Raw genomic sequence first — 15,370 nt, forward strand, 5'->3', positions numbered from 1 at the left:
GGGCGGCATTTGATGATATATCAACATACTCCACAGTACATGAAAAACCATATGGAGTCAATAAAGTAACTGGCCAAAGAACTTGTTTGAGACAGAAATGAAACTAACACAATTTTAAACCCCTTCTTCATCCAGGTCTCAGAGTTGTGTCAAGACGAAACCTCACTGAACAGTTCGGCTACTAAATTAGAAGCCGAGGGTTGTGCGATGGCGGGTGCACAATTGTAGTTTTGCCACCTCTAATGAGAGCACTGAGGTAACATTCAATAGAGATGAGGGTGATTACACATTACTACACCTCATAAGTGGTTTAGATGACATCACTGCCGCTTCTCAGCCAGGTATTTTAAGGGACATGAATGGATGCATGCCATGGAAACTCTGAGACATTTAGTCTGTCACCAAGGAGGGCAGTAATACCACCACTGAACTGATAAAACATATAACTTTCATACTGTACCCAAAAAATTATCTGCTAACAAAATTACATATCCTGAACCAGTGAGATTGTTGAGATATTTAGCCACTTATTCACAGAGGCATTAATACTGATATTCAATTTAAACGCATTTTTCCTCTAGAATCCCAAAGTGCTGAAAGACGTCTGAAACTGAGAGTCCCTCCGGTGGTGGTGAAGCGCCGTCCCCTCAGCTCTTCGACAGACCCAACCCCCTCCTGCGAGCAGCTTTTTTTGAGCAGGGGAGCTCCATCAGCTGAGGTCCGGAAAAAGGGATTATTTCACTAATTCATCCTGGAACGAAATGGGTATCATTATGATTCAAATCACTATAATAGAATCAAATTAGGCAAGCAGGATATTGATACGTTCCCCCATGACCAGGGATTTAAAAACTGCATCTTTTCCCTCTTATCTCGCCTGAATTTGTATGTGTCTCTCTCTTGAAACACACTAATCGCACTGTACTGATTACGTCTCACTGAAATATGTTGAGGGTTTTTAAAAGACAGATTGTTGTAATCAAAATGTCAGTTACTCTCGAATGAGACATTTTTATTTCTGGTTCGTAGCAGCTAATTTGACCACAACAATCTATTCCTGGACAATCAAAGCCTGGCAAGCAACATACATTATCAACCTGCTAGGCAGTGCCAGTCACTCTTGTGTTTTCAATCTGCTCTGGCACAAATCCCAGCTGCACCTTTTGAAGTGCAAAGAATATATGACCAATGTTTTATGGAGGCACCTAAATGTATTTCCATGTTTAAGTGCAGTGCACAGAATGTTTTTCATTTCAGCATGTTCCCTGTGTGCCAGTGTTTGCTTCTGAAGTTCGGTGATAATGCAGGAAAAGCTATGAGCAAAGATGGGCACAAAAGTGATTGTCATCTTACCCTCCTTCCTCCTGAAATCCCTCCAGTTCATCTTTCTGTTCTGCCAGGGTGGACTCCAGGTCCAGGTAGCTTCCATTGTGGGACAGCTGAAGGGCACAGTCATCAGCCTAGACAGAGAAGACGACACAGTAAAGCACTGATTTGTCATCAGTCCTTTCAAGATCATGCCATTAACACTTGACATTTGTAAAGAATGATACTGGGAACCAAATGCCTTCTGTATCAAATACAGCTCCTATCTGATGTGATCCGAACACACATATCGTCTGAAAAAGCTATAGACCAGGTTGACTTGAAGATTTCAACATTTTTTGTACAAAAATGACCATGTAGATCTGCAGGATATGAGGACTTGCAATAAATGAACAAATATGGAAGTGTGCATACACAGCTTCTGCTATAATAGATATCAGATACACTGCTAACATAGACCCCAAATATTGAACAGCCTATGCCCATTGAATAAAGAAATGAACCTAATTATTTCAAACACGCTTTTAATGTACAAACTGCATCTGTATACCATGTTAGCTAACCCTGCAATCGCCACCAAATTGACACCAATTAATCGGAGGCTAGTTAACGGCTAGCTGGGGCTTCATCTTTAAATGCATGGCCCATGGATCCACAGCTCCATCTCATAGATCGTATGTTTGGTAATGCCAAGTGGTAATGCATGGCGCATCCAAATACAATTATTTTTCTCATTCATTCATTTCAGGCTGTCTTTTATATTGTGTTGCGAAGAGTTATCAGCAAGGATGACATCAAAATTAGGCAAAGTCAACCCTCGCAAACAGGGAAAACCATTTGGTAGTTTAATTTTGACTGAAAATGGCACAGAGCTCCCGAGAGGTCGGTTCGCTGCATCTGTGAAAATGAAGAATGACTGTGTTGAATATCTACGCTTCAAGCAAAGTCCATAAGCACAGGATTATTAATCACGATGTGGTAAGACTTTTATTATTCAAATCACACCGTGCAACAACAATATTGCTCAAGTTTGCCGTGTGAGAAAAAAATGATCAGTTATGGCTCTTTACAGTGGACCTCAGACAGTTATTTTATCAGCTCCTGTCAGCGCTCTACAGTGGCAGACAGGGCAAGGTTGGAGAGAAGGCTTTGCGGATTTGGAGCAGTTTGGCAGTCTGGTGCCTTTTATCTCTCTGCACGCCCCTGTCTGATAAACTATCGTCATCTCGAGATGATTTTGCAGGGGAGGTATGATTTGTCTGGTCTTGACTGGCTGTCATCAGATGACTGCGGTCGCGGAGATGAAGAATGAGTGTGTCTGTTCTCTTGGCTGGTTGACCTCCAAATTGGAGATATTAACCTATTTATATTGGGAGCCTGTCAGCTCCACAGGACAGCGGCTCCGACAGTGAAGCAGACAACAGGAAAACAAACACCATTACAGGAGGGCAAACGTGTGGCTTAAGTGAAGAGAGTGGTGCTGCTCTGCTCCATCAACAGTCAGGGTGTCTAAAACAACAACAACACACCGTACACCCAACAAATACAGTGAGCTCAGTGTATCTGTCTTCTCTTGTTTGCCTACACTGAGCACTTTGTAAAGTAGAAAACGCTATGATACACTCGCATACCTTACTATTTATACATCTTAAGCAAGCAACCAGCAAGACTTGTGTCCTCTTAAAAGAAGAGAAACACATGTAAACATGTATGTAACATGCAGAACCATGTGTTTTTTATATCAGACCGGTTATTGCCAGTTCAATTTCCTCTGACATATGACAGTAACTTAATTGAACGTGAAGGAAAAAGGCTGGGAAAGACATTACAGCTATGATGGCTTAGATCTCTCAGGCCACTCTGTTTGTATTACTGCACTACAGCACTCAGGGACTGTGTCATATTTGAGAACTGAAACAAAAAAAAAATGTGGTTGGTTAGGGTAGCTGGCACTCTTTCTTGTACCCTCTTTCTCTCTCTCTGTCTGTGACTCTGAGCTGCCTTGTTTGCTTTCCATGCATGGTAAACCAAAAGATTATTGGTAATATAATAGTCGTAAAGAAATTACAGGGCCGCACATCTTCATTTTGACAAAAGAGATGAGGCAAAGCGCAGGGACGAAAAACATACGCTGAAAGGTTTAGTCGATCTGGATATCCTATTGTTTTAAGACAGCAACAAGTCTTGGTGAGATTGCTGTTGGTGTACAGGGAGGTGTAGAGAGGGGGGGGCAGGTAGACAGTGAAAAGAGAAACAAACAAAGCTTTACTGTACACATGCAGAGGAGGGAAGAAAGCGCTTCCCTAGATTATAAGACAGATCTGGACAGACCGGAAATCCAGGAATAAGGGCCAAAGTAAGGCCCTCTATTTTTATGCCTATGGACTGACGTGCCTTTAAAAATAATGGGTGTGACAGTAATACGAAACGTAGCATGACGGAGAAGACACTAAATCATATAAGATGACCAGTGGCTGGGCCCTTCATAATCGGCGAGATACTGAAGCAAACCAAGGAAAACTTGAATGTCTATACCCACCAGGCATCTCCCTAATGTCTGCATCACAAAATATTCACTGTGGCACTTAGAGTAAAGAGTGGTTATCATAAATAATGGATTTTGATCTGTTTTCATGTGGTCATACATGTATCTTTGGTGTTGATCGATAATATTGGCAATGTACCTGACCTGCCAATGATCTCTTGTCAATTAAATAATCTAAAAGTGTCTTCATTCAAATAAAAAACAGATAGTGTTGCTGCGTCACCAACCAGAAAATGTAAATATACCTCAAGATAGTTTGCACACATAAAAGCCATCATGAACTGGATGTAAATGCTGTCAATTTATGATTGAAAATCAGATTTACTATTACAGTTCAGTGTGTTTTTTTGGGGGTATTTTCATTTTACATTTTGCAGTTCCTAAATTATACTTTAAGTATTGCTGAAGTTTGTGAGTGGGATAAAAGAGAAGGAAAAACTGTTTGTTCTCTTTCAGCTTTACGCTCTGTATCACGACCTGAAATAGACAAAACATTGGTCTGAATTCGCAGCAGAAACCAGTAATTAGCCAACTGTGGGACTGAGAAATGCATTTCCCCACACAAGGTTTTGACTCGCAGACCAAAAGCGAAAAAGCAGAAAAGTCCAAGTGAGCTCCTCAAGTCTGCTATTAATCAGTCCTCATTTGTATCCATCTACTCAAACATATATATTCACACATAACTGGTGTCACTTTAGGTTCTCATTATATAATCAACCCGGATTACTGTTTACTGGCCTTGCTGAGTATAACCATGCTAGGTTGATGCACTTAAATGGCCCTTAATCCAGGAACAGTGCACCCAGATTATCAACAGCAGAGACTTCCTTAGCCGTCCCCCGCCCAGGACTTGAACCCACGGTGGCCCTGCGATGGCCAAGTCCAGAGAGGCAACCACAAGTGCTCTGCTCACACACTGAGGTCTGGCCTCTCCCTTTAACCTCCATTCTGTGGTCCACTGACCAGGGAGGCAGTTAAGGCAGGCAGAAAGGACTAAAAATAAACACCATGCAATTTCCAATTAAAAACTGCTATCTCACTCCAGATGTCTTTGTATTCCACGGAGGAAAGTCTTCTGGAATGAGATGAGCATATACTCGGCACATTCGGAAATCAACAGCTGAAGAAAAACATTCAGGTGTCGTCTTTTACATAGTTCTGTGCAAACGCTGACCTCGTGTTAGCACGTCTGACACATTTCTGTCTGTAAACTCCACGTACTCTAAATCAAACAAGAGGAATTACAGTAAGCCACTTTAAAGAATTAAGGTTTGTTTGATAAAGGTGAGGATGGTATTTGTGGTCTCCCTCCAAAGGCAAGTGATTTAAAAGGCATTAAAACACACTTGATGGATGAAGGAGAAACCACAATAGTAATCTCAAGTTTCTGTCAGACATTCATAAGGATGAGTCCGTCCACGGATGCTGCATTCTTCTGAGAGGAGCTAAGACAACTTTTTCAAAATGCAGAGAGCGGCAAAACCTCAACTCTGCATAACAATGTGTAAAAGAATTCAAAGGAGCTTTGACAGGCATGGAGGAGGAACCTGTATTTTACAGCATTTAACATAACTTCTCATTATGGGACTCTGTAATTTCTTTGGGGGAATAAAATGCAGGAAAACAACCGGCCCAAAAATTGAAATTCGTAAAGTGAGAGTCCATTCTCCAAGGCTCAGCCACATTTTCCCTCCCTTGAATTCTGCTTTGCAATCAGATGCCAGGCCTCGAGGCCACCAGGCCACAAACTACAAAACACTGACAGAGAAGGAGGCATGTGAAGGACTGTTGATCTATTGATTTGTGTTACCCGCAGGTTTCGCTTTGCCATCTGACAAGGACAGTTTATTATTCATAAAAATCAAAAGGCTGAGTCAGGTGATGACCAGTCTTACATAAAGCAACATTGTAAAACATTTTTACCGTAAAGTAACAGTTCCAAAATCATTCTGATGCTACAGTGTCTTGTAATCAGGTGAATGTGTCTCTGTCATGATCACTTCTGCACTAGATAACTTCAGTGAGAGGGTGAGATCACGGCATCACATATTTGTTTACTTAACACTGTTATGATGTAATGAGTTTTGTTTGTAGCTAGCACCTACATTACCTCTGACAAATTGTTACAGACCTGGGGATGGCATTCACAACACTGGCGTGGCACTCTAAAACTGTTGGGGAACCAAATTGCATAAAATGCCAATTTCCACATAATGCTGCTTTAACACCCACAGAAAAGCTTGTTTACAGATGAGATGCTACGGCGATAAACATGGTTTCGATGAATATTGGTCTCTTAAACTTTAGAGTTCAGCCTTCAGAATATCCGGTGCCTCTGCCCTGACAATACGTTACACGCTGCATGACACATGGCAGCATGCTTTTTCCAGCTTCCAAGTGTGTCTGCTGTCCCGATGAAGCTGTTGTTGCCACACAAGAAGCCCTTGTGGTTTGAATCCTCATTGCTTTAAGACATAAATCCTGGTCATAATGGCTTTTGATGTTGGAACCTCACTAAACAGTTACTCCTAACTGAGGTTTGACTCTGTACAGCAGCGTGCCCAAGGTGCCATCCCATGTGCGACTCGGCCCAACAAACAACAACCACACAAACACATGCACAGATCTCCACACTTGAGACTGCGGACTGAAACTGACAGGAACAGCCCAGAGACAGCATATGCAAGCTGTTTTGACTCCCTCGGCACCATGTGTTAGCAGCGTTCTATTTATACCAGGTTGCAGCGCACCGGAGAGACAGCTCAAAGACAACAGGTTTGTTGTCAAAGGTATTTACAGGGTCACACCAAAGTCGCATCTCCTCAGTTGAGCTTGTGAATCTGGGAACTCACTGCTTAAATATGGTGGCATCCACCTGATTGTTATTCTTTCTTTTTTTTTTTTTTTATGAAAAGCACAAGGGCTGCTCCTTCAAGTTACTGCTAACCACCAATGTGACCAATTCTCACAAACCAGGCGCTGCCGGGCCTACCGCTGGTACTCCCTTCTCTGTCTAGTTTGCGGTCCAGCCGGCCTGCTGCTAAACTGAGACCAGTCGACTGTGCAAAGTACATCAGCTCTTTGTTTGTGTTTTTAATTCCGCCCGCTTCCCTCTCCACTCTCAAGCGATGGAAAGCGTTCCCATCCCATCCTGCTGGTCAGACTGAGTGGGCTGCCAAATGAGAGCCAGGCTTGTGGTGATCCACAGCATCCTGAGGCTTCCGTGACTTATCTTACCAGCTCTACGCAAACAAGATGGAGCACCACTGATCTGACAGAATGAAAAAAGACCCTAATTAACTTCCTATTTACACGACTTCCCAACCAGACTGAGATGAATGCTCAATAAAAGACTCGACCTCAGATGCTATTCTTTTGAATTTAAAGGTCAGTAGATGAGGCTTTTTTTTTTATGGGTTTTGATACCATAATCTAATCAGAGGGCAGAAACAGGCATTTATCAAGAGATGTACCTCTCACAGCCCTCTCAAAGATAAAATAGAAAATGGGCATACATTATTTGTCATTTTACTTCTAAGGGAAACTTAAACAAGACAATTACACCATACTAAAATTGAACATTCAGGGCTTTTTGCGCTGCTTTAAACTAGCTGTGAAGTTGCTGATTTTGGGAAGGAAAACTCTGGCAACCAAAAAAATGAGCAGTGTTTCACCTCCTCAAACAGTTAGGGAAGAAATGAAAACCAACATGATGCAGCTGACCAAACATAGCAATGTAGAGGTACAACACAATGCATAATATGCAGAGAGAGAGAGAGAGAGAGAGAGAGAGAGAGAGAGAGAGAGAGAGAGAGAGAGAAAAGAAAAAAAAAAAACAGTAAAATGTCAATTTAGAAAATGATGAAAAAATATGTTATGTCTGGATACAAATGCCTCCAGAAGTTGTTGGGCTGAGATCAGATGGTTGGAAAATCAAATCCCCGGATCTAGGACAATCCGGGTGGGGAATTACCCTCTCCCATCCCTCAACAACTGACCAACTGGCCATTTGACCCCACCTAATCTAATTGAGGGTTTGTAGTGACAATAGCAAAAGTGGTTTCCTACATGGACGTCAAGCCTGCCAATGAATGATACCACAAAAGGAAAGTAGACTCCTTTTCCATGAAACCCTTACATTTCGTACTGCATGGTCAATGCCTTACTGAAGGTTGAGGGAAGATTAAATAGCTCAACACAGACAGATAATCATTAATAAAATCTTGGGTAGACCACCATTGCATTGAATTTTCATCATCTGTGTCTTTTCTCTTGCACAAAATAACTGTCCCACAGCTGATAGATCTCCCCACGTCCAGATAGTGAATAGAAAGAGGCAGGTTGAACTGAAGGGGATTACTGTTGTGAGGTAAACATTAACAGATGCCCGCCTCCCCTCACCCAAATAATGGTTGTCTGATCCACTCCAACATCACCTAAAGCCACCAAATACTCCATGAAGTCATGTTATAAGCCTATCTTACTGACACAGTGTGCATGATACAACTGTTTTGGGATGCATGCGTGTTGATGCCTCATCAGAATCACAGATCAGCAAACTGCTTCAGGTCACTGGCACAATCAACGAACCATTAGGTTAAAAAATAAATAAACAAAAAGCTAATCACGAGATAAAAACAAATAAATAAATAAATCCACTGCATACCTTCTGTGGGGCTTTCAGCAGCCTGTGGACTCCAGCAATCTGATTGATGAGAGGAATATCTTCCCTGAAAGTGTACAGAGGTGGTCTGGTGGGCTCGGGGAAATTGGTGCTGTTGAATGGATCAGTATCATCTAAGAACTGTACCCTGCATACAAACGTAGCCATGATGTATCCATGCAAGGCGATTTGAGAGAATGGAATAGGTGGATGCGACAGCACAGCCTCTGACAGACAGGCAGCCCCCCCGGGCAGCGAACTACCGGCAGGTCTCCTGCAGTAGCACAATCCTGCACCCTCTGTTATCCTTGGACCTTCTCCATTCGCTTCACGCAGCGCAGAGGAGTCGGGACAGTGCGCACAACAGTCCAGAAGTAAAGATCCAGGGTGCCTCGCTGAGAGATGGGGTTCGTCAGAGCGCGGCGGCGGTATCCAAGGGCATTGCGGCCGTTTGAGGTGATGAGGCAGACTGCGGACGGGACTGCTACACTTGGCGCCTGGTCTGTGTGAGCGATGGGAAGCGGCTCCCTCCTCAAGCGCAAACTCTGCCAGGGGGATGCAGCAGCCAGACCTCAGCCGGCCGACACAGCTCATATTACAGGCGCAATGGTGGCCTCCAGCGGCGGACACGAGAAGTGCGCAAAAAAAAAAAAAAAAAAAAAAATTAGCACTGCACCGATGCCGGCAGTGACTCAGTCATTCAATGCGCAAATACCAGTCAATGTTGTTTGAAACTCCAGCGAGATAAGATTATAGATAGCGCCATAAAAGCACTATAAAACATAGTCAGAGTATGAATTGTTAAGTATACCTGATGTATGACAGATAAGCAGTGCTGATGAAGGCCACGAGATGAGCCAAGTGAGTTAAGAAATGTTCTTGCCAAATGACTATTTCTAAAGGTCAGAAGCACGTCGTCATTACATTTATTTTTGTAAACCCACCTGTGAATGATAAGTTGAACATTTTTATCAAAAACATTGTAAGGATTTGCTGACATTAACTCTCTTCTGTCTGAAAAATGATGAAAATGAATGCAATTACACACTGTCAGGCGCTTGATGTATCTGTTTTAACTCCCTAGATAGACCTTTAATTAAAATCTAATGTATAATAGTGACTACAATATCAGCCATAACATAACAGTCTTAAATGTCCATATTTCTAAAACAGCCTGGGGTCAAACTGAGCCCAAATAACACTGATGCATAAAAAATGTGTACACTGAAAGCATTTGTTAATTTTATCTTTTCACAGCTGAGTAAAAATAATTACACATGAAGGTAAAAACTGATGTCAGTTATTTATGAAGAGACTTCAAATACTGAATGGAGTTAAATGAATCCCAAAATAACAGAAGGGTTAATATATCCCTTCAGTTAATCATTGATAAACTCATTATACACTTATATTGATGCACATTTTTCAACGCTATTATTTTACCAGAATTATACTTGACACCCAGCCCTAACCTACACATTGTAACACTTCCTGTATGTGACACATTGGCTTGTTAAGGTGTTTGCCTATAGCAAATCCTATTAAAAAAAAAAAAAATGCTCTTCTTCTCCAATAAAACTCAGAACACTTGAGCATTGACCCTTCCCCATCAGATAGGACACTAGTTAACCATCATGTGTGTTCTGCTTAGGCTTCAAACACTGCACACCTCAGCCACAACCTAGTCAATCTATTACAGAGGGTCATTATATAATGTAGGAACTAACGGCATCAGCCACAATTTAGATTCCAACACCGTACAGTGCACTTACTGTATCTCCGCAACACTATAGTGTTTGACAGATAATGAAGTTAAAACTCCCCAACCCAGGCCTGGAGGACAGGATATTGTCCCATCAGCAGCTGGACAAGGTGGAAGAGGAAGAGGCTGGAGACAGACCAAAATGGGACAACAAGGCCCAGTACATGCTGACTTGTGTCGGATTCTGTGTGGGACTTGGAAACGTCTGGAGGTTTCCCTATCTGTGTCAGAGTCACGGAGGAGGCAAGAGATGTTCTTTGGTTTACTACTCTAATGTTGTATTTGGCTTTGTAAAAGTATTGTTTGAGCAAAAGAAAAATAATTCATATCTTATTATATCCTATTTAGTGACACTGGAAGAGAACAGGAGTATCATGGATGTCTTCGTTTACAGGCATCAAAAAATGATAAGCTCTCTAAAGCATTTGTCCAGCTGTCACTACCATCACAGGATGCATCTGTGTGTTTGTTAAAACAAACACGGGAGGTGAAGTGTGGTCAAATGTATCAATACATTGAAGCATATCCATTCTGGATATTTGAAATGGTTTAAGTACAATTTTTCTGCAGTATCGACACTCCAGTACTAGCCATGATTTTTTGCTCTCCTCTCAGAATCATTGGCCTGTAACTGATCTATTGAGATAAGAAATTCTATATGATCCAATGGAAAAAAAAAAAAAAAAACCCTTGTAAAATGCTAACTGCAAAGGCTTGAACGGATTCTACGTTGCATTATAAACCTAACAGTAATCACTGTCCGACTTTATCTCTGCACGTGCTCACGTGTATCTTAAATGATTAACCTCAAGATGTTTTCGTCCTCAATTGTGCTACGCTCATGGATTTGTCTTGTATTTCTTGAACAGACATATTCAATAATCATTCAATCATTGACAGATTTACTGTCACCATTAACAGTTCCTCTGTTTTCCTCCAGGTGCATTTATGATACCATTTCTGATCCTGCTGGTTTTTGAAGGAATCCCACTTCTGCACCTTGAGTTTGCCATTGGTCAGCGTCTAAGAAGAGGCAGTTTGGGAGTGTGGGCTACAGTCCATCCTTATTTGACAGGAATTGGTAAGAAACATTTTGCATGATGTTTGTCAAAACCAGTGGAAATGTGCCTTTAAAGCCCCTTTTAAACATTCACTGGCAGGTGTTGCATCCATGTGTGTATCTCTGACAATCAGTCTCTATTACAACACCATCATCGCCTGGATTATGTGGTACCTCTTCAACTCCTTTCAAGAGACTCTGCCTTGGAGTCAGTGTCCCATGAATGCCAATTTAACAGGTAATGCTCTACTAGTAGTGTAGATCTACAGAATGGGAATGTTACAAACTCTTGTTTTTGACTTAGCACCAAATGCTGTTGTTAAATTTTGCCAGGCGTCATCTCAGAGTGTGAGAGGAGTTCCCCTGTGGATTATTTCTGGTACAGGGAGACCCTGAACACAACTCCAACAATCGAAGAGGATGGTGGTCTGCAGTGGTGGATGCTACTGTGCCACATTTGTGCGTGGTCTTTTCTCTACATCTGCATCATCCGCGGCATTGAGACCACTGGAAAAGTACAGCACATTGCCTATTACAAAAGATTTTTAAATTCTGCTAAACAGTTATTACATATATGAATACTTTTTTTTTTCCTGAGGCTGTGTATGTGACTTCAACCCTTCCCTACGTGGTGCTGACAGTATTTCTGATACGAGGACTGACCCTGAAGGGCTCTTTTAGCGGAGTAAAGTTTCTCTTCACACCAGATGTAAGTTGCACTTTTTAAATTCCTTTTACGAATCACACTTGTCTAAGTGACAAATCTGAATGTAGGGAACACCTGATTATAAAAATATGTTTAAACGAGAACTGACAAGTATAGGGATGATATTTTATACTGACCCTATCGAAAATGTCACATGTGAACTGACAGATTCAAACACAATTAGCTTTTTTCACATGAGGATTAATTATTGAATATGGAGGTACCATATAGCCAGGGCAGAGTTCACTAATAATCACCTGATCCACACATTTCTACTAATTCTTCCAGTTATCAGAGCTGGCAAAGCCAACAACATGGCTCGATGCAGGTGCTCAAGTTTTCTATTCCTTCTCTCTGGCTTTTGGTGGTCTTATTTCCTTCTCCAGCTACAACTCAGTGCAGTAAGTCTGGTTGTTTTGTTTTCCCTGAGTCTTTTAACGTCGTAGCAATTCCACTGTTAATGAGGTCATATTGTGCTCTTCCTTTAGTAACAACTGTGAACAAGATGCAGTGATCATCTCAATCATCAACGGCTTCACCTCCGTCTATGCTGCAACTGTCATTTACACTATTATTGGCTTCAGAGCAACAGAGAGATTTGACAACTGTCTTTCTGGGTACATTGTGTCTGTTTCTGTCACATCATTTTTCTTCTTCAGCAGTACATCAATTGTGAAAGTATTTTTAACTAACAATTGTTGTGTTTTAGAAACATCGTAGCGTTACTAAATGCATTTGAGCTTGCTGAGAGCGACATCACTGACAGCAACTACGATCAGGTTGTTCAGCATCTTAACGAAACATACCCTGATGTTATTCAAGGGTTGGATCTAAAGACTTGCAACCTAGATACTTTTCTCAGTGAGGTAAGCTTTTCGCCAAGTTTGTGCCTGATGAGAAATGTTTATGATATAACAGATCGTACCCTGCTTTGTTGTAACACTGTGTTGTGTTTGGACTTAGGGAGTGGAGGGGACTGGTTTAGCCTTCATAGTGTTCACTGAAGCGATCACCAAGATGCCCATCTCACCGTTGTGGTCTGTCCTTTTCTTCATAATGCTCTTCTGTCTTGGCCTGTCTTCTATGTTTGGTAACATTGAGGGAATTATAGTGCCACTGCAAGACCTCAAAGTTTTCCCCAAAACATGGCCAAAAGAGGCGACCACTGGTAATTTCCACATCTATTCTCTCATTTTTTTCTCTCAATTTCTAGGATTTCTAGAATATTTCAATCAATTCTTGACTCTCTTTCAGCTATAACATGCTCGATCTGCTGTGCAGTGGGTCTGATATTTCTCCAAGGCTCTGGGAATTATTGGCTCTCACTCTTTGACACCTATGGAGGATCCATCCCTCTGCTCGTTGTTGCATTCTGTGAGATGGTATCAGTGGTCTACATATATGGGATAGACAGGTGATATTAACATACATATCATTTAAATCTTTTAAAATCATGGCCGATGGCTCCACTGGAGCAGCTGGGGTTAAGGGCCTTGCTCAAGGGCACCTCAGTGGTGGTAATGAGCGGGAAAGCGCCACCATTTAACCTTTAGGCCACCACTGCCACTGCCAATGTAGAACACATAAACAACCTCCTAGAAGGGGCTTCCCAATGGCAGTGTGCATTGCACTTGCCAATTAAGTGATGAGAGGAACAAAATGTATATCATGGTATCAAATAATTACTAATAATAGTAGTAGAGCTTATATGCTTGTCTGTTGTTTATTTGTCTACACACTCTTAAAAATGCAGTATGTGTGTCACTCCTAGGTTCAATGATGACATAAAGTTCATGATTGGACACAAACCGAACTTCTTCTGGCAGGCAACATGGAGAGTCATCAGCCCACTCATTATGCTTTTCATCTTGGTCTTTTACATTATTACTAAAGTTTCTGAAAAGCTCCTTTACAAAGCCTGGGATCCTGAATCGGTAACTATTAATTCATTTTGAGACTAGAATTTTGTGGATGGTAGATAACTCAAACTATAGCATTTATTTTCTTGTATTTTCAGGAGAAATTCCCTACACTGGTGGAGAAGACATACCCAGTCTGGATCTATGTGATCATTTTTATATTGGCAGGGATACCCTGTATCGCTATACCTTTTATTGCTGTCTGGAAATGTTTAAAGGCAAAGAGGAATGAAGTACAACTTCATAATAAGTCTGATGAAATTCAAATGAACATGGAGACTGCAAAATCCCCAGCTTAACATTCTAGTGAAATGATCAATTTGCTCTTTTTTACTTTTCAAAATATTCAAATTAATTGATGATTAATTACACTGGGACAATAGGAAGGCAGCAAAACAGTTGCATAACAATGTAAGGCATCACTTTAAGAAAACGTGTCATAAAAAGAGCTTGGAGGATTGCAGCTAATATGGGTAAAAACACGATTTACAATGGCATCAAACAATATCATGGAGGGATAACACCTCACTTGCATTTAATACTATAATCATCATAAAGGCAAGATTCTTTATAGCTATTACCATGGGTGGCACCATGTTGCAGGGTCAATGTCTTCATTATATTATAGCCATCAATAGTTTACTTCTAGGAACATGCTATGCACCATTAGGCACAATATCGGAACTAAAACAATGAAGCCGTTGCAATGCGCTCTGCATTGTTATTCGGAAGGTGTACTGTACTAAAAATAAATCGACAAGTTGAAATCTAGCAAACATATGATGTTAGTGTAAGCCCATAGTAGATTTCTGTCCCATTGCCATGTTGAGTGCTGCTATATAGTTTACATTTGATTAAACGATTAAGGTTTTGAGACTTTGAGGAGCTGCTGCTCTAGAAGGAAGCTGAGATGTAATGAAGGTACACCTATCTGTCCAGCTGGGGTCACTATTGTGATGTGTTAACAGCTTGGAGTGCATGACAGGTGCATCAAATACTGATTCAATCAGCTGTATTGTTATATTTAAGTTTCTAAATTAGTCTGTAATTCGTAAAGGGAACTTGGCATGTTTCATGACTCTGTTCTGTTTTCAGGTTCCCAGTTAAGCAGAAATGATAAGATTCATGATATAATATTATTCTGTATAAATTTAATGGTAGGATGGAATTTTAAATAATGTTTCAGTGACTAAATCTGATTCAGACTTCTATTAAAAGTAAATCTTTTTTTTTTTTTCTTCTCCAGTGTAAGTGTTGTTTGTTAATTACTGCTAACTCAGACTGTGGGCAAATGACACTTATGTAAACTGTTTCATGTGACAAAATTAAAAGGCATGTGTACTATCACAGATTTTTTACTCCTTGGTTTCTTATTTACTCTGCATTGCC

General features: G+C 41.1%; 2 protein-coding genes across 4 annotated transcripts in view; one reads left to right on the forward strand and one right to left on the reverse strand.

The window, feature by feature from the left end:
* fhod3b (formin homology 2 domain containing 3b) overlaps positions 1-9,148 on the reverse strand; it is a 94,481-nt gene extending 85,333 nt beyond the window's left edge. For all 3 annotated transcript variants that reach the window (XM_037075446.1, XM_037075445.1, XM_037075444.1), the window contains exons 1-2: positions 8,538-9,148; positions 1,354-1,460 (exon numbers count right to left, since the gene is read on the reverse strand). In XM_037075446.1, coding sequence (XP_036931341.1) covers positions 1,354-1,460; positions 8,538-9,128 — 698 coding nt within the window. In that variant the 5' untranslated portion in view covers positions 9,129-9,148. The remainder of the gene's footprint in view (positions 1-1,353; positions 1,461-8,537) is intronic.
* A 1,100-nt stretch (positions 9,149-10,248) lies between these two features.
* slc6a19b (solute carrier family 6 member 19b) lies at positions 10,249-15,330 on the forward strand. The gene is made up of 12 exons (XM_037075447.1): positions 10,249-10,539; positions 11,237-11,377; positions 11,457-11,594; positions 11,690-11,871; positions 11,955-12,065; positions 12,351-12,463; positions 12,551-12,679; positions 12,772-12,928; positions 13,026-13,230; positions 13,317-13,476; positions 13,834-13,996; positions 14,080-15,330. The coding sequence occupies exons 1-12, from the start codon at positions 10,341-10,343 to the stop codon at positions 14,278-14,280; spliced, it is 1,899 nt and encodes a 632-aa protein (XP_036931342.1). The 5' UTR covers positions 10,249-10,340; the 3' UTR covers positions 14,281-15,330.
* The last annotated feature ends 40 nt before the right edge of the window (positions 15,331-15,370 follow it).

The sequence above is a fragment of the Acanthopagrus latus genome, chromosome 17 (genome assembly GCF_904848185.1).
Source record: "Acanthopagrus latus isolate v.2019 chromosome 17, fAcaLat1.1, whole genome shotgun sequence".
Taxonomy (NCBI): domain Eukaryota; kingdom Metazoa; phylum Chordata; class Actinopteri; order Spariformes; family Sparidae; genus Acanthopagrus; species Acanthopagrus latus.

Coding starts and splice junctions, on each gene's coding strand:
- slc6a19b (XM_037075447.1), top strand. CDS start 10,341: ATGAAGTTAAAACTCCCCAACCCAGGCCTGGAGGACAGGATATTGTCC. Junction 11,595..11,689: donor CATGAATGCCAATTTAACAG/GTAATGCTCTAC, acceptor AAATTTTGCCAG/GCGTCATCTCAGAGTGTGAG. Junction 13,477..13,833: donor TACATATATGGGATAGACAG/GTGATATTAACA, acceptor TGTCACTCCTAG/GTTCAATGATGACATAAAGT.